Source organism: Rhinoderma darwinii, chromosome 1, assembly GCF_050947455.1.
Source record: "Rhinoderma darwinii isolate aRhiDar2 chromosome 1, aRhiDar2.hap1, whole genome shotgun sequence".
NCBI classification, from domain to species: domain Eukaryota; kingdom Metazoa; phylum Chordata; class Amphibia; order Anura; family Rhinodermatidae; genus Rhinoderma; species Rhinoderma darwinii.
The window spans coordinates 202,835,520-202,859,516 of NC_134687.1; the positions used below are offsets into that span (position 1 = coordinate 202,835,520).

At 42.5% G+C, this 23,997-nt stretch overlaps 1 protein-coding gene across 4 annotated transcripts in view; it reads right to left on the reverse strand.

Moving 5' to 3' along the window:
• YTHDC1 (YTH N6-methyladenosine RNA binding protein C1) overlaps positions 1–23,997 on the reverse strand; it is a 76,142-nt gene that overhangs the window by 15,683 nt on the left and 36,462 nt on the right. For 2 of the 4 annotated variants that reach the window (XM_075860823.1, XM_075860810.1), the window contains exons 5-10: positions 16,225–16,278; positions 10,702–10,796; positions 9,605–9,713; positions 8,768–8,885; positions 4,453–4,537; positions 2,063–2,229 (exon numbers count right to left, since the gene is read on the reverse strand). In XM_075860823.1, the coding sequence (XP_075716938.1) occupies positions 2,063–2,229; positions 4,453–4,537; positions 8,768–8,885; positions 9,605–9,713; positions 10,702–10,796; positions 16,225–16,278 (628 nt within the window). Of the gene's footprint in view, positions 1–2,062; positions 2,230–4,452; positions 4,538–8,767; positions 8,886–9,604; positions 9,714–10,701; positions 10,797–16,224; positions 16,279–16,758; positions 16,849–23,997 lie in introns of all 4 variants that reach the window. The other 2 variants (XM_075860831.1, XM_075860816.1) reach the window with 2 other exon arrangements.

Genomic DNA, 23,997 nt, shown 5'->3' on the forward strand with positions numbered 1-23,997 from the left:
TCATTGGAGCCTAGCAGGTGCTGATATATTGCCGTTATAGGGGAACACTAACAAACCATATAGAAACGGTAAATCAATTAGGAAGTCTTCAGCCTAATTTTTTTCACCTGTGCTGTACGCCAAGCTTGGAATGAAAGTTTTCTTTTTTTATTAGAAACTTTATTGAACATATACTAGACTATTATATGAAACTAGAAGTGTTCGGTTAGGCCCCCTGCACACAACCGTGCCCGTAATGACAGTCAGTGATTACGTGCACGGCCGGCCACCCGCATTTGTGGGGCGTGGTCCCATATAAAGTATGGGAGCACCGTCCGTAAAAAGCAACACCTTCCCATAAATATACGGGAAGGTGTCAGTCGGCCCTAGAATTACGGTCCGTAATTCTGGGCGAAATCTAGGGTCGTGTGCATGGGAACTTAAAGAGCACATTTCACCAATATCCCAGATAAACTATTTCATAATTACTGTATCATTCAACTTAAAAAATCTTTAGGAAATGCAGTTAAAAAGAAAATAAAAAAACGACAAACATTTTTTTTTTTACCCTTAAATGAACCCCCTAGTAAATTGTCAGGTGAAACGTCATATTCTGAGCAAGAAGCACAGCAGTTGCACATAAAGCAAAAATAAGATATTAAAAAAAACAAAAGAAAAGCTGGTTTAAAGAGGGAACATACCGCATTCTTGTAGAGCGCATTTATGACCGGTATAAAATATAGCAACAGTTCATACAGAAGTCCACTAAGGATTTTAAGCTGTAAGCCGCACATATACAAGGCGGACCTGAGAAGGTGTAGTGGTGCTGTTACAATATATTTTGCAGTCCTTTGCAAAAGTGGAGTAAAAAAAAAGATCACATGTTTATGCACTTTAGTGTAATGGGAACCTCAGCTTACAACTTCTTTGTGCTCAGTCCATATAAAGCAAAAAAAGGGGGAAAAAAAGAAAGTAATAGAAATGAAATATGGGGCTGTCAGGTTTCCTCCTACCTAATCGGTGGTGTCCTTTTATATTGAAAGAAATGGGGAAGTGGAGCTGGCTCTCTACCTACCACCGTGTTACCCACAGTAAACCAACACATCCAGTCTTTAGGAGAAACCTGTTAGCTTTCTCTCTATGCAATTACTTATTATAGGGGAAAGGTGATTGGTTGAAGGGCTTTTTAAGCAACAGTTCTTTGAAAGCCTTCTCCAATTCTGAAACCATGTTACACCCATTTTTCCTGGTACAGGCTGTTAAGTTCATAAAGCAGTGAGAAATAACCATGTCGATCCACTAAATATTTATAGTCCACAGGTACTGCCAGCATCTGGAAGGGATGTACAGACACCGCAACAGCCACACTTTCTGGTTTGTTGCCGGGTCTCCAAGTGCAACTTGCTCCCCTTTCCACAGAACCTAAACCGGTTTCGGGATCTCAGCAAGATGTATTCACCTTGGGATTATGTATAGATCACATTTTTGCAATCTGCTTCTATAACACATCATGGTGAAGCCATATGGAAATAGTCCCAACAAGGCTCCTCTTGAAAACAAAGCAACATTTTTTTTTTTTATAGCTTTATCTCCCCCAAAGGGAGGTGGCATCTTCTGCAACACCATTATTGATCCATTATAAAAGTCCCATATCTGATAGGGGATATCCTTGGTTATACCTGAAAGAAAAGGCTTTTAACAAGAAATTAACATACTTTCTTTTGGTAAAGTAGAATTCCTCAAACTGGATTCTCCCTATGCATTCGGTAAGGGTGCTGCTTTGTTTACTCTGCATTTTAAAAGGTTTAGTCTATTCTAGTCTAAAATATCTGCTCTCCATGACTTAGCAGTAACCACCCCGCCAAGATCTTGACAATCGTAATGCAACATGAGGTTGGGGGGAGAATGGGTGGGGCAGAAGGAATGGGACCAAAGTGAAATCCTCAATGAAGCCACAAACTCTTCCATGCAGCTTGATGTGAGGATTTTTGCTCTTCATCACTGGCACCGACATGTGTGCTGTGTTGTCCGTCATGTTACTCCAGCACAAGTGCCAACTATCAGTCCAAAGAACGTTTCTAACCTTCCCACTTCTCGTGTTGCTTCTCGGCGTGAGGGACGACCTCGCGATCGCGGCTGTGAATGCATTCTTCTCTTGTGCCTCATTTTGTGAATGACTTGATACAAGTCAATGCTTTCATCCGTTGGAAACAAAAGGCAAAGCTGGGTTCCACAATCTGGTTCAATTTCCTGGAAACAGACAGTTACTATAAAACATTTCATGATCGGTTATTAAACATTACCTGCCCATGTTTTATCTTTTTGAGCATAAACACATTGAACTCATTATGGTATAAGAAAGTGTTCAGATTTTCCATCTTTCGGGAGAAAAAAAAAAAGGAATTCCCCAGGTTTTTTGGCTTAGACAAGGGCAGACAGACAATGTGACCCTTCCACAAGCGGAGAAATGCTGATGCAGTGTGAAGCTTACATCATGGGAATCTATCAAATGTAGAATGAACACATGAGTGGTGGTGATAAAACAGTTTGAGATCGTCCAGAAAAGCCCTGCCACGGGCCAAGGGTTTTAGATGTAGAACTTCATTTCACACATGGCTCATTTAACTCTTACGCATAAATAATAGGAGAGATTTTACACGTGTTAGGTTTAAAAGAAAAAAAAAAAAACAGTAACAAAATCTACCCATAATAGGGCTACCATAGAGGTCCAATTTTTGGCCTTAAAGGGGCTGTCTGGGCATAGGGAGGTTTTCACAGTATAGGTCATCAGTATATGATCTCACCAGCTGTTTCGGCTGCCTCTGGCACAGAAGTTTTGCAGTGGTCAGTGCGGGTAGCATTCAAATGAATAGGAGCAGAGATGCAATACTACCGCTATGCAGTGTACCGAGCCATCTGCTTCTGGCACCGACCACTGTAACACTTACGGTGCCGGAGGCAGTCGAAACAGCTGATCGGTTCTGGGGTCAGACCCCCACCGATCATATACGGATGACCTACCCTGTGGATAGGTCATCAGTATGAAAAACCGCCCCATGCCTGGACAACTTAGTGGTCTTTAAAGGAACAGTGTCATGGCAAATAATTTTTTTTATATGTTAAAGATGTTAGTGCTTTAATAAAAACGTTTTTATTCATTTGTGTGTTTGTGTTTTACTTTTTCTTATTTTTACACTTTTTCTTCCCTATGGGGGCTGCCATTTTTTGTTCCATTTCTGTGTGTGTCGATTAACGACACACACAGACATGGAGTACGGCAGCCACAGTCCCATAGGGACTGTGAACGGCTCCCGTCCCATTCACGTCCGTGTACGGCGTCTGTGTGGGAACTGCGCATGCGCCGCTCCCACACAGTCCTATTCGAAATTGGCGCCGTCCGGCGCCATTTTCCTGTGGACCGGAAGTCGCGGCCGGACTGTAATATTACTACTTCCGGTCGCGGCTTCCGGACTTGTGCACATGGAACAGCGGCAGCAAAGGGAGCGGACGGGCCGGAGGGAGCCGCGGCGGCAGGAGCAGGTAAGACATTTTAATGTATGTTAGTGTTTGTGTGTGTTTACTACTGTATGTAAACCTACTACACTGTGGGTTACCTCAAAAAATGGCGACACACAGTGTAGGAGGTTAAACCTTTCAAACCCCTCGTTTATCCCGGCACTAGCCAGGATAAAGGAGGGGGGGATGCTGAGAGCTCACTAGAGCGAGGGCTTTTAACCCAATGTTGCAATGCTGCAATTTTGGGAACTAGCTCCATCTAGTGACCAAAAATGGGTAGTATTATAAATTAGAATTAATTTATAATATTTCCTGACTATTTCCTGACTCGTGAAAAAAATAAAAAAAATTTGAACCATGTTTAATCACCCACACACTAAATGTTTAATTTTTAAAAAAAAAACATGTTTTTCTGGCAACACCATGCCTTTAAGGACTAAGGGAATTTTCCATTTTTGCCTCCCGGAATGATCAGCAATAACTTTTTATTTTAAGACGATGTTGCAGTTTGAGGTCTTTTTAGAACGAGTTGTATACATTTTTTAGATATGATTTTGGGGTATATATAAGTTAATATACAACGTGCCATGACAAAATGTAACATGGATTGGGCTGCTTTAGTGGGGATCTGGAGTTCACCTGAAACCCTCTGCTCAGTACAGGAAGGCAGCGGTGAATCACTGCTGCCCTCCCACTGGTGACTTACATTCAGCATGCAGGAACTACCATCCACTTTTGACATAGATGTATGTCAATTCACGGGAAGGCGTTAAGATCCACAAAATTATAAGGCGAGCGGAAATTATTTTTTTATTTTGTACACGGAGAAGGTTTCACACTATATTGAAGTGACTGGTTTATGGATAATCACCATATAGGTTAAGAGAGAAATACTATTATATATAGATCTATCTATATACACACGCACGCACGCACGCACAAATAAAGTTATCTAACCTGACCATCTCGTCCAATTTTCACTGGCTTGTGTTCATTCCATGGGTTGGTCAAGTGCGCAGACTTTGTAAACGGCAGTTCTCTCCTATTCAATGAAAAGGTAAAGAGAAAATCCATCAGTTTACGGGATCAAAAAAATAAAATAAAACTAAAACGTACACCTTATAAATCTTTCATAAAGCAGAACTCTAAATACTGCCTTCTGCCATGCAATCACTGCAGGAGGGTCTCTTGCAAACCATTTCCTCCAAATCTGGTGCTCTTTCTGGCAAGATTGCAGCGTGATAAGATCACAATCATCCCCCTGCTTCAGACCTGGTACTTGTGAGGGGTCCCCTAAGAATATTAAAGGGGTTTTCCCATCTTGGGCATTTATGGCATATCCACAGGATATGCCATAAGAGTCTGATAGATGCGGGTCCTACCTCTGGGACCCACACCTATCCGTAGAACGGGGGCCCCCTAAAACCCCATTCTAGCTTACTTAGCTCCTGCTGCCTCTCGGCCACATCCTGGTTAGGTGGTCGGGAATTACAGAAACCGCCGGGCTCACGGACCTATTTGACCTAGCTGACTCGCATAGAAGTGAATGGGTGTTACGGAAACAGCGTAGCACAGCGAGCTACGCTGTTTTTGTAGCCACCGAGTTCCAGAAAGAGCGTAGCTCGCTGTGCTACATTGTTACAGTAACTCCCATTCACTTTTATGGGAGTTACGGAAACCGCTTAGCTCAGCGAGCTCTCGGCTGTTTCCGTAACTCCCAACCACCTAACCAGGAAGTGGCCGGGAGGCCGCAGAGCAAGCTAGAATGGGGTTCAGGGGCCCCGTTCTACAGATAGGTGCGTGTCCCAGAGGTGGGACCCGCATCTATCGGACATTCATGGCACATCTGTGTAATATAGATCAGGCAGATCTTTTACCTTTGATGTGGCGGTGCCCAAAATTGCAGCCATGTCTGGACAGTAACGTCAGAGACTCACTCTAAGTGCGGAATCCTCGGCCATCCACAGAACGGGGTGTGTGCGACGCCAACTACAGTAGAAAAAGTGTGGCACTATTTACGGTGGGGTATCTACAAGGAGGTTGGCGCTATCTACATGGGGGCACGTTTTTTTTTTTTTTTTAGGGGGTTAGACAAAAAACCCTGACAAATGAAATCCAGTTTTTTTTATTTTTAACGGCCAAGAAAAAGAGATGGCAAACGGATGACAGCCATTAAAAATGGACAGACGCACTGGAAATGAAAAAAATTTGGAGACGCACTGATGCAAAACGGTCATGAAAATCCAAGGCCCCGTGCACACGACAGGTAAAAATCGCCCATAATTACGGACCCACTCACTTCTGTTGTCTGTGCAGTAGAAACCTTCTGCAAAAGACAGGACATATCCTCTCTTGCTTTTTACGGACCGTGCTCCCATACTTTATAATGGGAGCACAGCCCACGGTCGTCCGTGCCTGTAATTACACGGGATGTGTGCATGGGATGGGGCCTAAGTATGTTCACACAGGCGGTTTTCAGACGTTTTCCAGACCGTAAACATCCTGAAAACGGCTAAAAAAATATCGGAAGCAGAACGCCTATAAACATCTGCCCATTGCTCTCAATTGGAAATACGGCGTTTTGTTTCGACGGGGCGTTATTTTACGCCTTATTTTCAAATAATGGCGCGTAAAAGTGCATGTCACCACTTGAGCTGTTTTTGGAGAAGATTTTCATTGACTCAATAGAAAACCAGCTCCAAAAACGTCTCTAAAAAGCGCTAGTTGCTTAAAAAAACGGCTGAAAATCAGAGGCTGCTTTCCCTTGAAAACAGCTCCATGTTTTCAGCCATTTTTTTTAAGCATGTGAACATATCAACAGTTGATCAGTTTTTAGTGTTTTTTTCCCTGTCGTGTGAATGTAGCCGAACTATTTCCAGGCTTGAGACATTATATACTTGAAATTTTACTCTATTATACCCCAAATTACTAAGCCCTTGGCGGTGATACAGGATAACAACGGCATTTAGAAGCATTTTTAAATTATGCTACACTAGTGAAAAATTAAAGGTGAGTTTTACTGTATTTCGAAATTCAATCATATCGTGCTCTCGATACAGAGGGCGAGCAATTGTCTCCTGTTATTAACCCCTTCCCGACATTTGACGTATCCATACGCTCCATATGATGCAGGTGTCGGCTGTATGTTACAGCCGACACTTCAGAGTAACGAGCGGCTCGTTTAACTTGTTAAATGCTGCTGTCGATAACGACCGATTCATTTAAATAGTTAGAAAGAGGGGGTGACCCCCTCTAACAGCTCATCGCGCCCCCCACAACGCAATTGCGGGGGGAGATGGTTGCTATGGCTGCCTGGGGGCCTAATGAAGGTTTGTGCTCCTATGTCCTCTGTCAGAATCACAATATACTGCAATACATTAAAAAATTTGTCGTCGTTCCCCTAGGGGGACTAATACAAAAAATAAATAAAAAGGAGTTCGTTTTTTTTTTATGTAAAAAAAAAAAATCTAACATTTTAAATTTAAAGTTAAAAAAAACAACAACATTTTCCCCCTAGAGCAAAAAAACAAATAAACAAACATAATTAGTATCGCCGCATCCGTAAAAGTCTGAACTATTACAATATATCATTATTTAACCCGCATGGTTATCACTGTAAAAAAAAAAAAAAAAATTGTAAAATGCCAGAATCTCTATTTTTTGGTCACCTACAAAAAAATGAAATGAAAAATGATCAAAACGTCGCATGTACACCAAAATGGTATTATTAAAAACTACAGCTTATCCCGCAAACAATAAGCCCTCATACCACTTAATCGACAGAAAAATAAAAAAAGTTATGGCTCTCGGAATTTGTCAACAAAATACATTTTCTTTTATACACTTAGGTTTTTACTTGTAAAAGTAGTAAAATATAGAAAAAACTATACATATATTTGGTATCGCCGTAATCGTATTGACCCGCAGAATAAATGTTTTAATTGCACAGTGAATTCCGTAAAAACGATGCGCAAAAAACAATGGAGGAATCGCAGTTTTTTTCATTTTCTACCCCACAAATCATTTTTGGTATGTTTCCTAGTACATTATATGGCACAATAAATGGTGCTACGAAAAACTACAAACTTGTCCCGCAAAAATCAAGCCCTCATAGGACTATATCATCGGAGAAATAAAGAAGTTATGGCTTTTGGAAAGTGGGGAGGAAAAAACGAAAATGAAAATCTGAAAAAGGGCTGTGGCGGGAAGGGGTTAATGCTACATTAGGAAAACAAAATAGTTATAGAAAACGTCAAACTCTGGATCTTTCCATTTCCTGATGAAAAGGCCCTAGATAACCTTCGCTGATTTAAGAGACATTTAAAGAGGGTCTGTCACCACATTATAAGTGCCCTATCTCCTATATAATATCGGCGCTATAATGTAGGTAACAGCAGTGCTTTTTATTTTGAAAAACGATCTATTGTAAACCACTTTATGAGCGATTTTTAGCTTTATGCTAATGAGTTTCTTAATGCCCAAATGGGCGTGTTTTACTTTAGACCAAGTGGGCGTTGTACAGAGGAGTGTATGATGCTGACCAATCAGCATCATGCACTCCTCTCCATTCATTTACACTGCACTAGCGATATAGTTATATCGCTATGTGCAGCTACATACACAAACACTAACATTACTGTAGTGTCCTGATAATGAATATACATTACCTCCAGCCAGTACGTGATGTTTATTCAGAATCCTGACACTTCTGAATCTTTTCTGTGAGATTCCAGCAAGGCAAGCGTAATCTCGTTTGAAATAACAGGGTACATCGTAATCTCGCGAGATTACGCTTGCCTTGCTGGAATCTCACAGAAAAGATTCAGACGTGTCAGGATTCTGAATAAACATCACGTCCAGGCTGGTAGTGATGTATATTCATTATCAGGACACTGTAGTAATGTTAGCGTTTGTGTATGTAGCTGCACATAGCGATATAACTATATCGCTAGTGCAGTGTAAATGAATGGAGAGAAGTGCATGATGCTGATTGGTCAGCATCATACACTCCTCTGTACAACGCCCACTTGGTCTAAAGTAAAACACGCCCATTTGGGCATTAAGAAACTCAATAGCATAAAGCTAAAAATCACTCATAAAGTGGTTTAAAATAGATCGTTTTTCTAAATAAAAAGCATTACTGTCACCTACATTATAGCGCCGATCTTATATAGGAGATAGGGCACTTATAATGTGGTGACAGAGCCTCTTTAAGACATTCTTCTGTATGATTGCGCACTTTAACTATGTAAAATACATAGTCTGAGCATACCTGCAAATCCAGTCTATCTTGAAAACACCACCAAGCATCTTTGCATTCATCCCTGCAGGCAGAACCCAGTGTATTGGTGATCCACCATGGTGAGATTCAGATGACAACCGAGCAAACCCTGGGGAAAGTAAATGACAATTGTAATCATAACGGTTGTGATGTTTCTGCAGAGGTTCTTTTGGCTACTTTAAGGTGTGTCCATAGAGAAAAGAAGAATAACGTGCGTATTTCAGAGTGTAAACGTGCCTATTAGCTGTTTTCAGGCCTACTTTCAGCATTACTATTGATTTTAGTGGGAAATACTCTGTTCATGTGGCATATTTTTACTGTTGAATTAAAAGAAAACGGCTATAAAAAAATTAATTAAAAAAAAGTATTCGAAAATTAGCTAGAAAAAAAAAACCTTGATTCAGAGGCTGTTTTCTCTTGAAATCACTCGTATTTTTCTTCCTGAAATATATGCCTTGTGAAAATCTCCTAAAGGAATGCGGGTAATTCTGGCCTTGAGCAGATTTCTCTGTACCGCATTACGAGGGTATAACTTATTTTTCGCTGATGTTGCCGTGTGATGTCCATATGTTTGCCATTCAGGAAGTATTTTATTTTTGTATAATTTATCAAATAGTGAAATGCAAACAAAATTTCACTCTATAAAGAGTGGAAAAAGGATCTGGAAAAGCATAAGGAAAAGACTTCATAACTGCATCAATCTGGCCATTGTGAGCCTAATCGAACATATGAACAAGGAATATCCAAATGCAGCCACACTTTAATAGAATGGCTTTGCAAAAACAAGTATGAGAGCTGGCCACTAAGTAGGCACTCCTAAATGCTTACCTTGAAATTTTCCACTCTCTCTTACAGAAAACACCAAAATAACACTCCTTGCAGACCTAAATGCTGCATTCAGCTTCTTCTCATTGACTGGTAAGGTTGACCAAACACCCTGCATTAAAGCCAAAATGTAAAAAAAATTTAAGTTGCAATATGATGAGCAATATTAGAGTTCTTTTTTTTGTCCAAAATGTCAAAGATTAAGGCCCAGTCCACATGCTGCAGACTTTTTCTGCTGCGTATTTCAAAGCAAAACCTTGATGAAATAGCCGTTGACACGGAATTCACCCTATTCCCTTTGAAGGGTGAAAATATGCTATAAATCCGTAGCATGAAGTTTTTTGATTTACCTCCTGAAAAAAACTCTGTGTGAACCCAGCCTAAGGTGGAAAGGGTGACTAGATGTGCAACTGCTCATCTCACCAGGTATAAAAATAAAAAAAATCTCCTCCCCCTCCTAAAAGGTTATAGAAAGCACATATCCACTGTCATTTGTAACCTACTGATGACATACTGTATAAGTTCCTGTATCGCCCCCTTCCCCTTGGGTTACTGGAGGCTGTACAAAGAGAGAGAGAGATGAAAGTAACAGGCTGCGATCTTTCTTCCTGATATCACTTGCAGCTTTCCCCCAGAGACAAAACCGTGAAGTGAAGAGTTCTGGGAGCAGGATGCGAACATGTGCTGGGTTATTATTATTGCACCTAGAATATTGAGCTTCTAGGCTTGAATAGGATACCAAGATCTAAGCTCTAGTCCGTATAGTCTAGAAGCGGCAAGTGTTTGAAGTCATGGCGGTATATATACATCCTTGGAAGTGAAAGGGTTAAACAGGAAGGTGTTTTGCAACATACCGATTACAGAAATGGCTTCAATTTTCTGCTTTAAGCCCTTTTTGGTGTACTAGAGGTCCACAAGGCTGAGCGGTCCACTCCCCAACACAACTAATACGTTTTTGGTGAACCCAGTGCAGTCGCTTTTTCCTATCAATTATATAGGCACGGCAACACACAATAGAAACTACACAGAGGAGGCTCTCGTTAAAACTGTACACAATTCCCATAAGATAAAGATACGTGTTTAATAGGAAGAGGATTTACCTTTGCTTTAGCCAATGAAACATTTTCATGATTGTTGCTCTTTATGAGGAAAAATCGGGCATCCTGGAGAATGTATCTAATCTTATTTATTCGTTCTGAAAAATAAAAAATTAGAAGAAAATTAATGTGGTGTGCGCCTTTTAATAAATTAGGTGCAATTCTTGCCAACTACTTTCTGCAGTTTCACGGTGTACATTATTGCATTATTAATAATTGTGGGCCAGCGTTTGTTTTGCCAGGAGTGTTCCAGACATTTGCATTTCTGGCCGACTCAGACTCTGTATGCAGTGATGGTAAACTGCAGACCGCTTACTCTTTTAGGCCGAGTTCAGAGTTTTTTGAAGGCAGAAAATTCTGCTTCAAAATTCCGTTTGGAATTTTGAGGCATTCATCTGCCCGCACGCCGTTTGCCGATTTTTCGCTTAGGCCCATTGAGTGCCACGGCCAAAAACGCAGTGAAATACGCTTTCTATGCCTCTTATTGATGTCAATGGGAGGTCAGAGGCGTAAATGCCCGAAAATAGGGCATGACTCTTTACTGCGAGCGTTTACCGCTCGTGGCAAAAAAATGCGTCCGCCTCTCATTGAAATCAATGGGAGTCATTTTCGGCCGTTTTTTGGCGCTTTTTCCGTGTCAAAAAACTCCATGTGAACAGGGCCTTAATGACCACACGGGACATCTCTTCACCCATTACTTGGTAATCTCACTGAGGTTATGTTTTTTGACTACAGAGAAAATATTATATTAGAAGCCATTATAAAACAATGTTGTATATGTATCAAATTAGTTACTTTTTATTCATTAAATAAAAAATGAACGGCAATTCTACAAATGGCAGAACAATAAAGTCCCCTTTTCTGGTAAGCCTGGTCTACGAATAACTTAAATACTAAAGCTAATAATATTTCTAGAGAACACATACAAACTAGCTATTCTAGACTAAAACTAACAGCAGGCAAGACAGCTCAGGACTTCTCACAGGAGCCGCATACATCAATGGTGCCTGTACATGTGGCACACAAAAAGTCTTGCTGATCATTGGACCCTGGTTGAAAAATGTGAGCTCCAATTTCACTGGAGGCAGTTTACAAATTATATTAGTTACTGCATTTTGAGACGTTCCCTATTCGAACACCTTTTACAGATGTGTGCGACCTCAGAAAAAGCCCTGTGTGGCCGTCGGGAAGTTCATGTTCATAGTCAGTTGCCTATATACAACGAAGTTTATGTTCACATCATGTTTGGCGTGTACGCTGGGAAAGCTCCCAATGTACATGCCAAAAGAGTGTCCCTTTGGCCTCCACTTTACTGGCATACGTCAGTATACAGCATAGAAATAAAATATGCATTTAACGGAGGCCAAAATGGCCTATGGATGAAAGATGTCACTTCATTGTATTAGTCACTGGCCTCCGTTAAACGTATACATCGGGAAGCTCCAGTAACGGTCAACTCCCCGTGACAGACTGCAAAAGGGTGTACTCTGGTATTCTATAAACTGGCCGCACACTCACTACCTCAGGGATCCTGAGCCATCTCCCTTAATTGCAGAGAACCGCTAATGAAGTACCCATTCCTCCCGCCACAACCCACAGCTCTAAATTGCCAAGGAAAGCTCCAATGCCAGAATTGTCCAAAAAAAGCAGGAATTGCCACAACACAGAAATACCCCCTATCCCCCCCCCCGATAGTCGGGTCGCCGTGCGAGCACTGCCCTGAGCAACCAGCATGGACTGATTCCCGGTGCCAAGTGACCACCATGGAAGGGTTTTCCCCCGTGCAGAGACCGACCACAAGGGTCGGATTCCATATTCACGGTGGTCAGAGGAGTGGACACAAGGGGAGGTTGGGCTGGCAGCTGAAGAGGATTCCAAACCCCGCTTGTGTATTTGTGGACAGACGTTCTGCGCTGTAGCCCCCGACATACAGTCCAGATAGTGATCCTCACTCATAGTTCTGTATAGTGCAGTCATTCCTTTACCCGGATCGCGCAGTTGAGAAAGAGGGGGCGACATTTCCCACTGTATGCCTATACCTTCTGTCAGAGGTATACGTCGGGAGTCCTCCTGATGTATACCTCCGATGGAAAGGCTCACAATGTGGTGTAAACAGGGCCCAACAAAACCTGCAGGGAATGCTTTAACAATTGCTGAAAAATAATTCAAGTTAAACAAAATGATAGACATGAGATGAATAATAAATTATACACCAACGTGAAAAAAGAAGGGCGTTCAATAAATCCCCTTTCATGGTGCCCGTAGCCACAGCAGCCTGAGATAGTGTGCCACGCCGTTTTATGATGTTTTTTTTGCCGAACAGCTTTAAAATGTAAAGCACATTGAAACCATGTGCCATCCATACTGAGGAATGAAAAACCTGTGCCAACTAGAAGTTAAATAGTGTGCAGTTTTGCCACTCGACACTACCACATCGCAGCCACTGCGTGAACGGGCACCCTAAAAGGTGATCTGTCAGCAGGTCTTGAGCACATTGATCGCTGCAGGGATTCTGAAAAAGGTTGGATTCCAGGCCATTCTTGGGAAAGAATATGCTTCGGGTAAATGGTTCTCTCCCACGCTAAGTTTTTCTCGCTTTGTATGCAGGGGTATGACAGCATGAGTAGAAGAATTACTGGCACAAAGGCAATAAGGTCATGACCGGGCTCCTCCAAGGTCAGCATTCTTTCAAAATTCAGGATTGACAAATATAAAAAGTCTTACTGGAAAATATAAAAATTTTGAAATCACATCATTTCATGGAAAACCCTCTCCCGTCAATGCTACACAGGAGTGGTACTGCAGGGCTTGTTTTATTTTAAAGTTGGTACATGTTTTACTGCTGCCTCTCAGAAAACGCATTTAAAACAAGTAGTAACCACAAAGGGTCACAGTTAAGGCCCCTTTTACACTGCATTTCCCCAACACGTTTGACGTAAGCGTCGGGAATCTCATGGCAAAGATGTCAAACATACCCATAGGCTTTGCGGTTAAGAATAGCGTAGTCAACTGTGCTATTCTATCTAGAGGCAACCCATGCAAAAAAAAATAATGTATACAGCGTGGCAGAAGTTGTTTTTTTTCCCCACATAAGAGCCTATGGGTAATGGATGGCATTCGTCACAGGCATCTATTTATCATATACGTAATGAGCTCCTCAATAGTTTTTCATGACGTATCTGTAAGGCTAGGATCACAGTTTTAAGCTTAGTTTTTTGCTCCAAACACAGAAGTGGACACAAAAGAAAGTACATGCATCCGTTTTGTCTTTATACTTTGTCCTTTTGAAACCACCTCTTTAGCCTAAAGAGGGTCTGTCACCACATTATAAGTGTCCTATCTTGTACATGATGAGATCGGCGCTGTAATGTAGTAATTACAACAGTGTTTTTTTTATTTAGAAAAACGATCATTTTTGACGGAGTGATGACCTATTTTAGCTTTATGCTAATGAGTTTCTTAATGCCCAACTGGGCGTTGTGGAGAGAAGTGTATGACGCTGACCAATCAGCGTCATACACTTCTCTCCATTCATGTACTCAGCACATAGTGATCCTGCTAGATCACTATGTGCAGCCACATATTCACACATTAACCTTACTCAAGTGTCCTGACAATGAATAGACATCACTACCAGCCAGGACGGGATGTGTATTCAGAATCCTGACACTTCGCTAACGTTTGTGTGTGATTTACTGCACAGCAGGCGTAGCCTCGCGAGATCACGCTGTAAGCTGTCATTTACAGCGAGATCTCGCTGGGCTAGGCTGTAGTCTCACACAAACTTAAGTTAAGTATTAGGATTCTGAATAGACAACCCGTCCTGGCTGGAGGTAATGTATATTCATTGTCACGACACTTGAGTAACGGTGTGTGTGTGTGTGTGTGTGTGTGTGTGTGTGTGTGTGTGTGTGTGTGTGTGTGTGTGTGTGTAGTAAGAACACGATGCTGCTGTGTAAATTAATGGAGAGAAGTGTATGATGCTGATTGGTCAGCGTCATACACTGCTCTCCACAACGTCATACAATTCTCTCCACAGTTGGGCATTAAAGAGGCTCTGTCACCAGATTTTGCAGCCCCTATCTGCCATTGCAGCAGATAGGCGCTGCAATGTAGATTACAGTAACGTTTTTATTTTTAAAAAACGAGCATTTTTGGCCAAGTTATGACCATTTTCGTATTTATGCAAATGAGGCTTGCAAAAGTACAACTGGGCGTGTTGAAAAGTAAAAGTACAACTGGGCGTGTATTATGTGCGTACATCGGGGCGTGTTTACTACTTTTACTAGCTGGGCTTTCTGATGAGAAGTATCATCCACTTCTCTTCAGAACGCCCAGCTTCTGACAGTGCAGATCTGTGACGTCACTCACAGGTCCTGCATCGTGTCGGCACCAGAGGCTACAGTTGATTCTGCAGCAGCCATCAGCATTTGCAGGTAAGTAGCTACATCGACTTACCTGCAAACGCCGATGCTGCTGCAGAATCATCTGTAGCCTCTGGTGCTGACACGATGCAGGACCTGTGAGTGACGTCACAAGTGTGATCTCTGGAGAACACGGCTGTGTCTGCACTGCCAGAAGCTGGGCGTTGTGAAGAGAAGTGGATGACACTTCTATACACAACGCCCAGCTAGTAAAAGTAGTAAACACGCCCCCATGTACGCACATAATACACGCCCAGTTGTACTTTTACTTTTCAACACGCCCAGTTGTACTTTTGCAAGCCTCATTTGCATAAATACGAAAATGGTCATAACTTGGCCAAAAATGCTCGTTTTTTTAAAAATAAAAACGTTACTGTAATCTACATTGCAGCGCCTATCTGCTGCAATAGCAGATAGGGGCTGCAAAATCTGGTGACAGAGCCTCTTTAAGCAACTCATTAGAATAAAGCTAAAATAGGTCATAACGTCAAAAATGATAGTTTTCTAAATAAAAACCACTGCTGTAATCTACATTACAGCGCCGATCAGATTATGTACACGATAGGGGACTTATAATGTGGGGACGGAGCCTCTTTAAATAAAACGGAGCCAAAAACTGCATCAAAACGGTGTGTGATATTGGCTTTAAACGGATTCCATAATAGGCTAAAGGTGACAGATGGCTATCAGTGGCATGTGTCATCCATAGACTATTATGGGATCTGTTCAACGGATACGAAAAGATCATGAGTTCACGACGTATCAGTTTAACGGATGCCATATTAGTCTATGGGTGATGGATGCCACAGTTAGGCATTCGCCACAATTGTTTAAGGTATAGGTCAAACGGAGACTATAAAACGCAGTGTGAAAGTGGCCTAAATAAAGACAAATTAAAACAATTCTGTATGTACAGAATCAATGAGGTAGCTGCTGTTTGGGTGGCTCTAAATGATAGCTTAACAGCTATGCTTTATATCCAGGGAAAATAGGATATTGTTTAAAATACAAACTACTCAGCAAATTTTAATCCTCCGCTTAGTATAACATTGACAAGTCCTGGAGGGGGAGAATTAGAAAAAAGGGAAAATTTAAAGGATACCTTTTCGTACATCGCGAACAGAGGAGGACAATTTTTCATGCTTCTTTTCTGAACCTGTGTTTAGTCAAAGTACATTTATTCAGATTGCGAGTTCAGACAAAAAAATATATACATTTTCAAAACAGCAGCTTTCAAATGCTACAAAAAGTTGTTTTACATATAGTTTTTTTCTTTTTCTGCAAAATCAATAAAATTAACGATTCAGCGATCTGGTGCAGGAAAATAGCACATGACTGTTTAATATACTTACAAACTTTTGACGCAAAGTAATTTACACAGTGGGTTAAGATGTTTTCGACCCGTCGATTAATTTCTATTTAGGAGTGGATTTCATCTAAATACCATAGACATACAACACAATCGAAGGGAATCACAACTTCCCAATCCTTCACAAAAATGATTATAGGCCATCTACAACCCACTGACCTTCCCACTAAAGATTCCCATGCCAACAGTGGGCTTTACTATTTCCCTTCGGTAGCAATGTATTATTGTGGAAGAAATCAGAAAAATTATCTGAGAAAGAAAGAATACCTGCATAAGAGCCTGATGCAGAACTTCCACTTCTATCAAACACAATTGGAGAAATACCTCTAGCCCTTTTCCTTCCCTTCTTTTTCTGATCTAGAAAACATGTGAAAAGATAATGTAAGCATGGCAGGGGTCTATGTGCTCCAATAGCCAAGCTCCAAACTTACAGGTTGTTTTCTCCATTAGAGAAACAGCACGCTAGATGGCAGGAAACCAAGTATCTATGCCTATATAGGATGCCGCAAAGATCAGAAGACAAGCTAGGAGGTCCTTACTGGGTTAGATTGTACATGGGATGGGTGAAAAGCCAGAGCCATAACTGCAGTACTAAAATAACCTGCAGTTCTCAACAATGCTTTAACATGGGAACCATGCAGAAATATTTATCTGGATTTCAAGACTACCTAAGCAACCGCACTGCACTGAACAGAACCATAACAAGCTTTTATGGGTCAGGATACAAATCTAAAACCGAAAGGCCAACAGACAGGCATTTTCTTGTTCGTTACATTGGGGACACAGAACGTTGACATATTGCTCTTGCCACCAATAAATAAAAAGGGACTCCTCCTACAGGATATACCCGGACCACAGACAGCTAGTCTTAGCTTAGGGTCCTTAGGAGGAAGACTGACACCTGTGTCTTCTCGTGGCGGGTGCACGATGCCATATTGAAAATTCACTGATGTCCAACCTGTCTGTGAAGACAAGTGGGACAAGAGTGTCAGCTCCTCTGTCACTTACCAGCCTAAGGAGCACCTCTAACACTTCACCCAGTGTCCCATTAGTAAAGTAGGTAACACTGAGGGTGTGCTCCTGCTGGTCACTCATCTGGGAGATGGAGAACAAACACAGAGGATGGGGGGGGTGTTACCCCCACCTACCCCTTGTGTGTAGTATAGGTCCCCTGGACCTACCATTCAGTAGCATGTAGTTTATGGCTCTTTGGCTCATTTTGACTGCAGCACCATTTATATCAATATGGCCGGGCCATTATGCCAGCTGCACCATTTTCAGCTTCCTAGTACAAGCAGGGGGACAGGCTCTTCTTCCCTATCCCCTCATGGGGACTAAGCCTTCTCCTCTGATTGGCCTGTCACATGACACGAAAGTGGCAAATCACGATGGGGACACAGGACCTGACCAGAACTGTTGCATTTTTGCAGGAGGGACATCAGGCACTCTGAAAACGAGGTAGGACCGGCCCTTGGCCTTTTTTCTTCTTTCCCTACAGGTTTCTTAGCCTCAGTCACTTTGCTTACTCCCTGTAGAAGTGTGTGCTTATCCTAGCAGAACTAGATGAAGGCAGCCATTAATCTCTAAACAGGAGTATCTATTACTGTGCAGTCCTGAGTGGATCTCTTGTTATGGGCAGCAATCACCTTCACTCAGTAGTGTGTGGTTTAGTAACCCCCACTACTGCCATGTCTGACCTTAAGGGAGAACTCTCACACCAAAAGATTGTGAGTGTGCACGGCCTCGGCCTCGTCTGTTGCCAACCGCAGGACTACCTGACTTAAAATATTGGACACAGATTCCAAGCGTGTTTTTTTTTTTAGAGCAATCGCCTCTGCTACTTCAAGGAGTCATCATTACGGTACTCAAACTACAGATTACTGCGTTTCTATTCCAACCTTTTTGTCTTCCTCAAAGAAGGGCGGCTCTGTGCGGCCCATCCAGGACCTCAAGCACACGTTCAAGTTCGTAATTTTCGGATGGTCTTTCCAAACAGTCACTGCTTAAATGGAGTAGGAGGAATTTCTTTCCTCAGGGGACACCAAGGACATCCACACACTCCTATTATCAAACTCCCCATCGCTTCCGGCGCTTTGCGGTATGGTCCAGTAATTACCAATACGTGGCCCTTCCCTTCGGTCTGGCCACAGGCCCGAGATTCTTTACGAAGGTTCTCCCCGTTACAATGGAACTCCTTCGCACCAGGGGTGTCCGTCACCCCCGTACCTGGATGTCACCCTGATCAAGTCCCCCTCCAGGGAGGACAACTAGACGGCTCTTCAGAATACTCTGAACACTCCTTTCGGTTGGATTGTCAACCGCTCCAAATCTTGCCTGTCTCCTTCCCAGCAAATTGCGTTCTTGGGTCGGCTTCGATACTATCTGCTAGGTCTTCCTTCCTTCAGAGTATCTATCGATTCTTCAGGACGAGATTAGTTCCTAGCAGACAGCCATTCCAACGTCACTCCGCCTCTGCATGCAGGTTCTTGAAACCATGGTTTCCTCTATCAAGACCATTACCTTTGCGCAGTTACACTGGTGGGATCACACGTGGACCTGATGGCCTCCAAGTTCAATCATCTCCAGAGCAAGAGATACTAATTTCTGCGCCATGGACGCGATCGTCCGACTTCAGCCTCCTGTATGTCTTTGCGCCTCTGCCTCTCCTGCCGCGGCTCAGACGACGACTTAATGCAGATGGGATTTGGGCCATTCTGATAGTCCCAGATTGTAGTTGGTACGCAGACTTAGTATACCTGTTGGCCGACTTCCCATGGCCCTTGCCGCTCCGTGCCAATCTCTCAGGGACCTCTCTTCCATCAGAATTTAAGGTCCTTAAGTTTAACGGTGTGGCTGTTGAGGCCGCCATTCTGAGGGCTCGTGGTCTCAGAGTGTTATTCTCACTTTGCTTAAGGCTAGAAAGTCTTCTTCAGGCAACATTTACCATCGTACCTGGAAGGCCTACCTACGTTGCTTTCCCCCTTGCATTTTTTCTCTATCAAGCATTCTTTTCTTTTTGCAGGGTGGTCTGGATCAAGGTTTGGCACACAGCTCCCTGAAGAGCTAGGTGTGTGCACGTTCCATCTTGTTCTGTCGCCCATTGGCATTCAAGCCTGACGTCAAGACATTTCTGCAGGGGGTTGAACATCCAGTCCCCTCCTTACGTCCTCTAATCCACTCTTCGGATCTCAATTTGGTTTTAGAGGTCTTACAGTTAGCTCCTATTGAACCCTTGCTAGACAGCTCTCAGTCTTCTGTCCTAGAAAGTGTTTTTTTCAGTTTGCGTGGACCTTCATCCGGAGGGTTTCTGGGTTGGCAGCTCTTTCTTGCCATTCGCCTTTTCCCACTTCATCAAGACAAGGCGGTGCTTTGCACAGTGACTTCTTTTTTGCCTAAGGTTGTTTCAGCTTTCCACATAATGGATGATAACGTTTTGCCGTTTTTGTCCATCTCCTAGTCATCCGAGGGAGTGTTCCCTCCACAACCTGGATGGTGTCCGCGTCTTGCGAACTTATCTTTGTCACTGCTTCCTTCTGGAGGTCTGATTCACGGTTCAAACTCCCGGAGGGTCCCAGGAAGGGTTTGGCAGCATCCATTGCTCGCTGGATTCGAATGTTTGTTCAAAAGGCTTAAATCTGGTTCGGTGAAAGGTTTCCCCTTTCCAGGTCACTGCCCACTCTATCAGAGCAGTTGGAACTTCCTGGGCTGGGCGCCATCAGGCCTCTACCCTTCAGTTGTGCAAGGCGGCCACGTGGTGGTCTTTGCACACCTGTCAAGTTCTACCTGTTTGCTTCTGCAGATGCTTTTTTTTTTCAGGGTTTATTTGTTCATGGTTGTCAGTTTGATTCTCCTCATGTGTTTGACATACCGCTCTTACCTTGTATCTGCTTCTCCTACTACTTGCAGACAGCCTGAACAGCATCTGTGGGCAGGGTATATCCTGTAGGAGGAGCCACTTATTTCTTAGTGTCAAGCCTCCTAGAGGCAACAGCATATACCCACGGTCTGTTTCCCCAATGAACTGGACAAGAAAAGTATTTTACAGCGAGTACTCAAAAAATCCTGTTGTCCCAATGACATTTGACATTTTTGGATTTACTTACTTCAGTCTACCTACGTTACAGACCGATAAATGTAACAATTTCCTTCTCTGCTCCAAAATATTGGAATTAATAACTGTCTATTACTATTATCAATCATTCCTTTAGGCCTCATGCACATGGCCGTGCCCGTAATCACGGCCCGGCCACCGACGCCCGCATGTTCGAGCCGTGCTCTCTTACAAAGTATGGGAGAACGGCCCGTAGAATCCGAAAAGTAGGTCATGCTCCATAATTCCCGATACGGAAAGGTGTCCGCGGCCAATAGAACTGGGCGGGTCCGTAATGGCGCACCGTATTGTGGTCCGCAATTACGGAGTTTTTCCACGCCCCATGCACACGACCGTATTTTCATCTATCCCGAAAAACTGGGGTGTCCGTAAATACGGTCAGTATTACATCCGTATATACGGATACGTAAAAAAAAAGAGGAAGGATGTAAATGTCATCAGTATGTTGCATAGCAACACTTCCGTAAATACGGACGGTATATGAATGCACATCCGTAGCCCTCCAGATTTACGGAAGCTCCCATAGGTTCTATAATTATTTTTAGCACGGACACCCATCTGTAAAAATACTGAAAGATGTCCGCGGCCAATAGAAATGAATGGGTCCGTAATTACTGATGAAAAATACGGTCGTGTGCATGGGGCCTTATACCATAAAGAAAAGAGCGGAGAAGAAACTAAAATAGACAACTCTGTGGTATTTAAAATATAGGGGCTGTCACCAATATTATTTGTGTGTTTGTTATGATATTTTCTGCACTATGTAAGGTCTCATGCACACGGCCGTGCCCGTAATCACAGCACGCATTTGTGGGCACGGACATCTGCCGACGCCCGCATTTTCGTGCTCCCATACAACATATTGGAGCACGGCCCGTAAAAAAAAATGAAAAGTAGGACATGCTCCATAATTCCCTTCCCGCGGCCAATAGAACCGGGCGGGTCCGTAATAGCGGACCGTATTGTAATAACCGCAATAACAGATTTTTCACGGTTGTGTGCATGGGGCCTAATGGTTATTTTTCTTTATATAAACGGACATGATGATCCTCTGGATCCTCCGCCTTTAGGCGGATTTACATGTCACAGAAATGTTGCATAGATTCCGCAGCAAAACCAGCATGTGTAATGCGGATTTCTTCCCTTCTACATTGAAAAGGATGAATACTGCAGCGTACATCCAGAACAAAATGTGAAAATCCGGAGCATGTTCTGATTACTGTACAAAAAAAATTCTGCAGCATGTGGATGGGATGAATCTGCTGTTGATTTTCTGCACTAAAATTCCACAGTATTTCCATCCTGTGTGAATCCCCCTTAGACTCTCACGACTTGTTAACCCCTCAAGCTAATTTATTCCCAAGCAAAGCTTAATTTGACTACTCTCATCAGAATATACTGTAATATAAAACATCAATTGTATCTTTAAGGCTATGGAAAGAGTTATTAAAATCAATGTTTTTTTTTAAATTCTAAGACATTTTTAAAACATACTTATTACATTTGATTTTCCAATACGTATGTATCCATAGAAGCTGCATCGTTCTCCCAACCGATTTTGTTAGTTCAGCTGAGCGAACTGCTTGGCTGAGTGAGCGTCCTGCGCGTCTGACACACAGGATCCAGCTAATATCAATCACATCTAAGGCCCTGTTCACTTCTGCATTGTGGGCTTCCCTTCTGCTCAGTCAGAGGAGCAGAACAAGGGAAAACCAAAAGACTCTTCCATTGCACCACAGGTACCACCAGTGGTCAACGGAACTCATTGACTTTAATGGGTTCCGTCGGCATCTCCGTTGTTTTACCGGAAACAATAGCGAAGCATGCTGCACTCTAGTTTCCGGTTATCTCTGATGAATCTGTGACTAAGGCCAGTAACGCAGCATCCAACACAGATGTGAAAAGTCCCTAAATTCATAACTTAGATGTGATCGCTATTAGATGGATACTGCGAGTCAGACACGGAGAACCCGCTCTCAGCAGAGCCGTCCGTTCAGCTAAATTAATGGATTCTGCTGAAAAAGAACGATACGGCTTCTATGCATACAGGATACATAGAAGCTGTATCGTAATATATATAGAATTTTTTTTAAATCGAACACTCAATAGGTGTCTACAGCTTTTAAATCAGCAGTCCTGGGAAAACGGATATACTGTATTATGCCTAGTGCAGGGTCTGGGGGACCTGTAAATGAGACAGGGATTCTTTTCTTTGAAACCCTATGTTGTGCAAGTTACCTTTAGTCCCTGCATTAAATATTTCAAGGGTATGATCTAAGATTAAAATGCACCGCAGCACAAATCACTTTGCAGAATTGTCAATTTTTGTGTTCACAAAATTACTACCCAATGAAGCTATGCCACCATCATGTGCAGAACTACACCAACAAAAACAAATAGAATAGAAAATGTATTTTTGTTGTAAATTGTGATTAAGTCCTAACTGTTCTCTGCTGAAATTTCATTGCTGGGCACTGATCTCAGGAACCATGGAATTGCGAACACTCATCTATGGACATATGCGAAATACACCTACTCCAATGGATAAATGAAAATTAAAAAATAAAAATAAAAACTCTCCAAACTAACAATAATAATGACCAGACGGACAATGTTCAAAAGGTAAGACTACACATTATTCTACTATTACAAGTTTTCATATGACAAATTTTAATGACTTTTACCACATTGAATTTAACCCCTTACCGACATTTGACGTATCCATACGCCAAAGTCGGGTAGGGGAAGTATGGAGCGGGCTCACGCAGTGAGCTCGCTCCATACGATGCCGGTGTTGGCTGTATGTTACAGCCGACATTTCAGGGTAACTAGCAGCATTGCGCTCGAGCGCGATCCCGCTAGTTTAACTAGTTAAATGCGGCAGTCAATACCGACCGCAGCATTTAAATAGTCAGAATGAGGAGGGCGACCCCTTCTAACAGCTCATCGCGCCCCCCCCCCCCCCCCCGCTATGGCTGCCTGGGGGCTTAATGAACACTCCCAGGTCCGCCATCTTTGTACACCTATTAAGCCTTGCCTCCGGCAGGGCTTAATAGGTGCCTGTCAGAATCACGATATACTGCAATACATTAGTATTGCAGTATATCGTGCAAGTGATCGAACGATCGCTGGTTGAAATAAATAAAGTTAAATAAAAGGTGTTTTTTTTTGTGTAAAAAAAATGAATTACAATTTACATTTTTCCCCTAGAGAATTGTAAAAAAAAATAAGTAAATAGACAGAATTGGTATCGCCGCGTCCATAAAAGTCTGAACTATTACAATATATCATTATTTAACTCGCACGGTGAACGCCTTAAAAAAACAATTATTGCAAACGCCAGAATCTCTATTTTTTGGTCCCCTCATTTCACACAAAAAATGAAATAAAAAGTG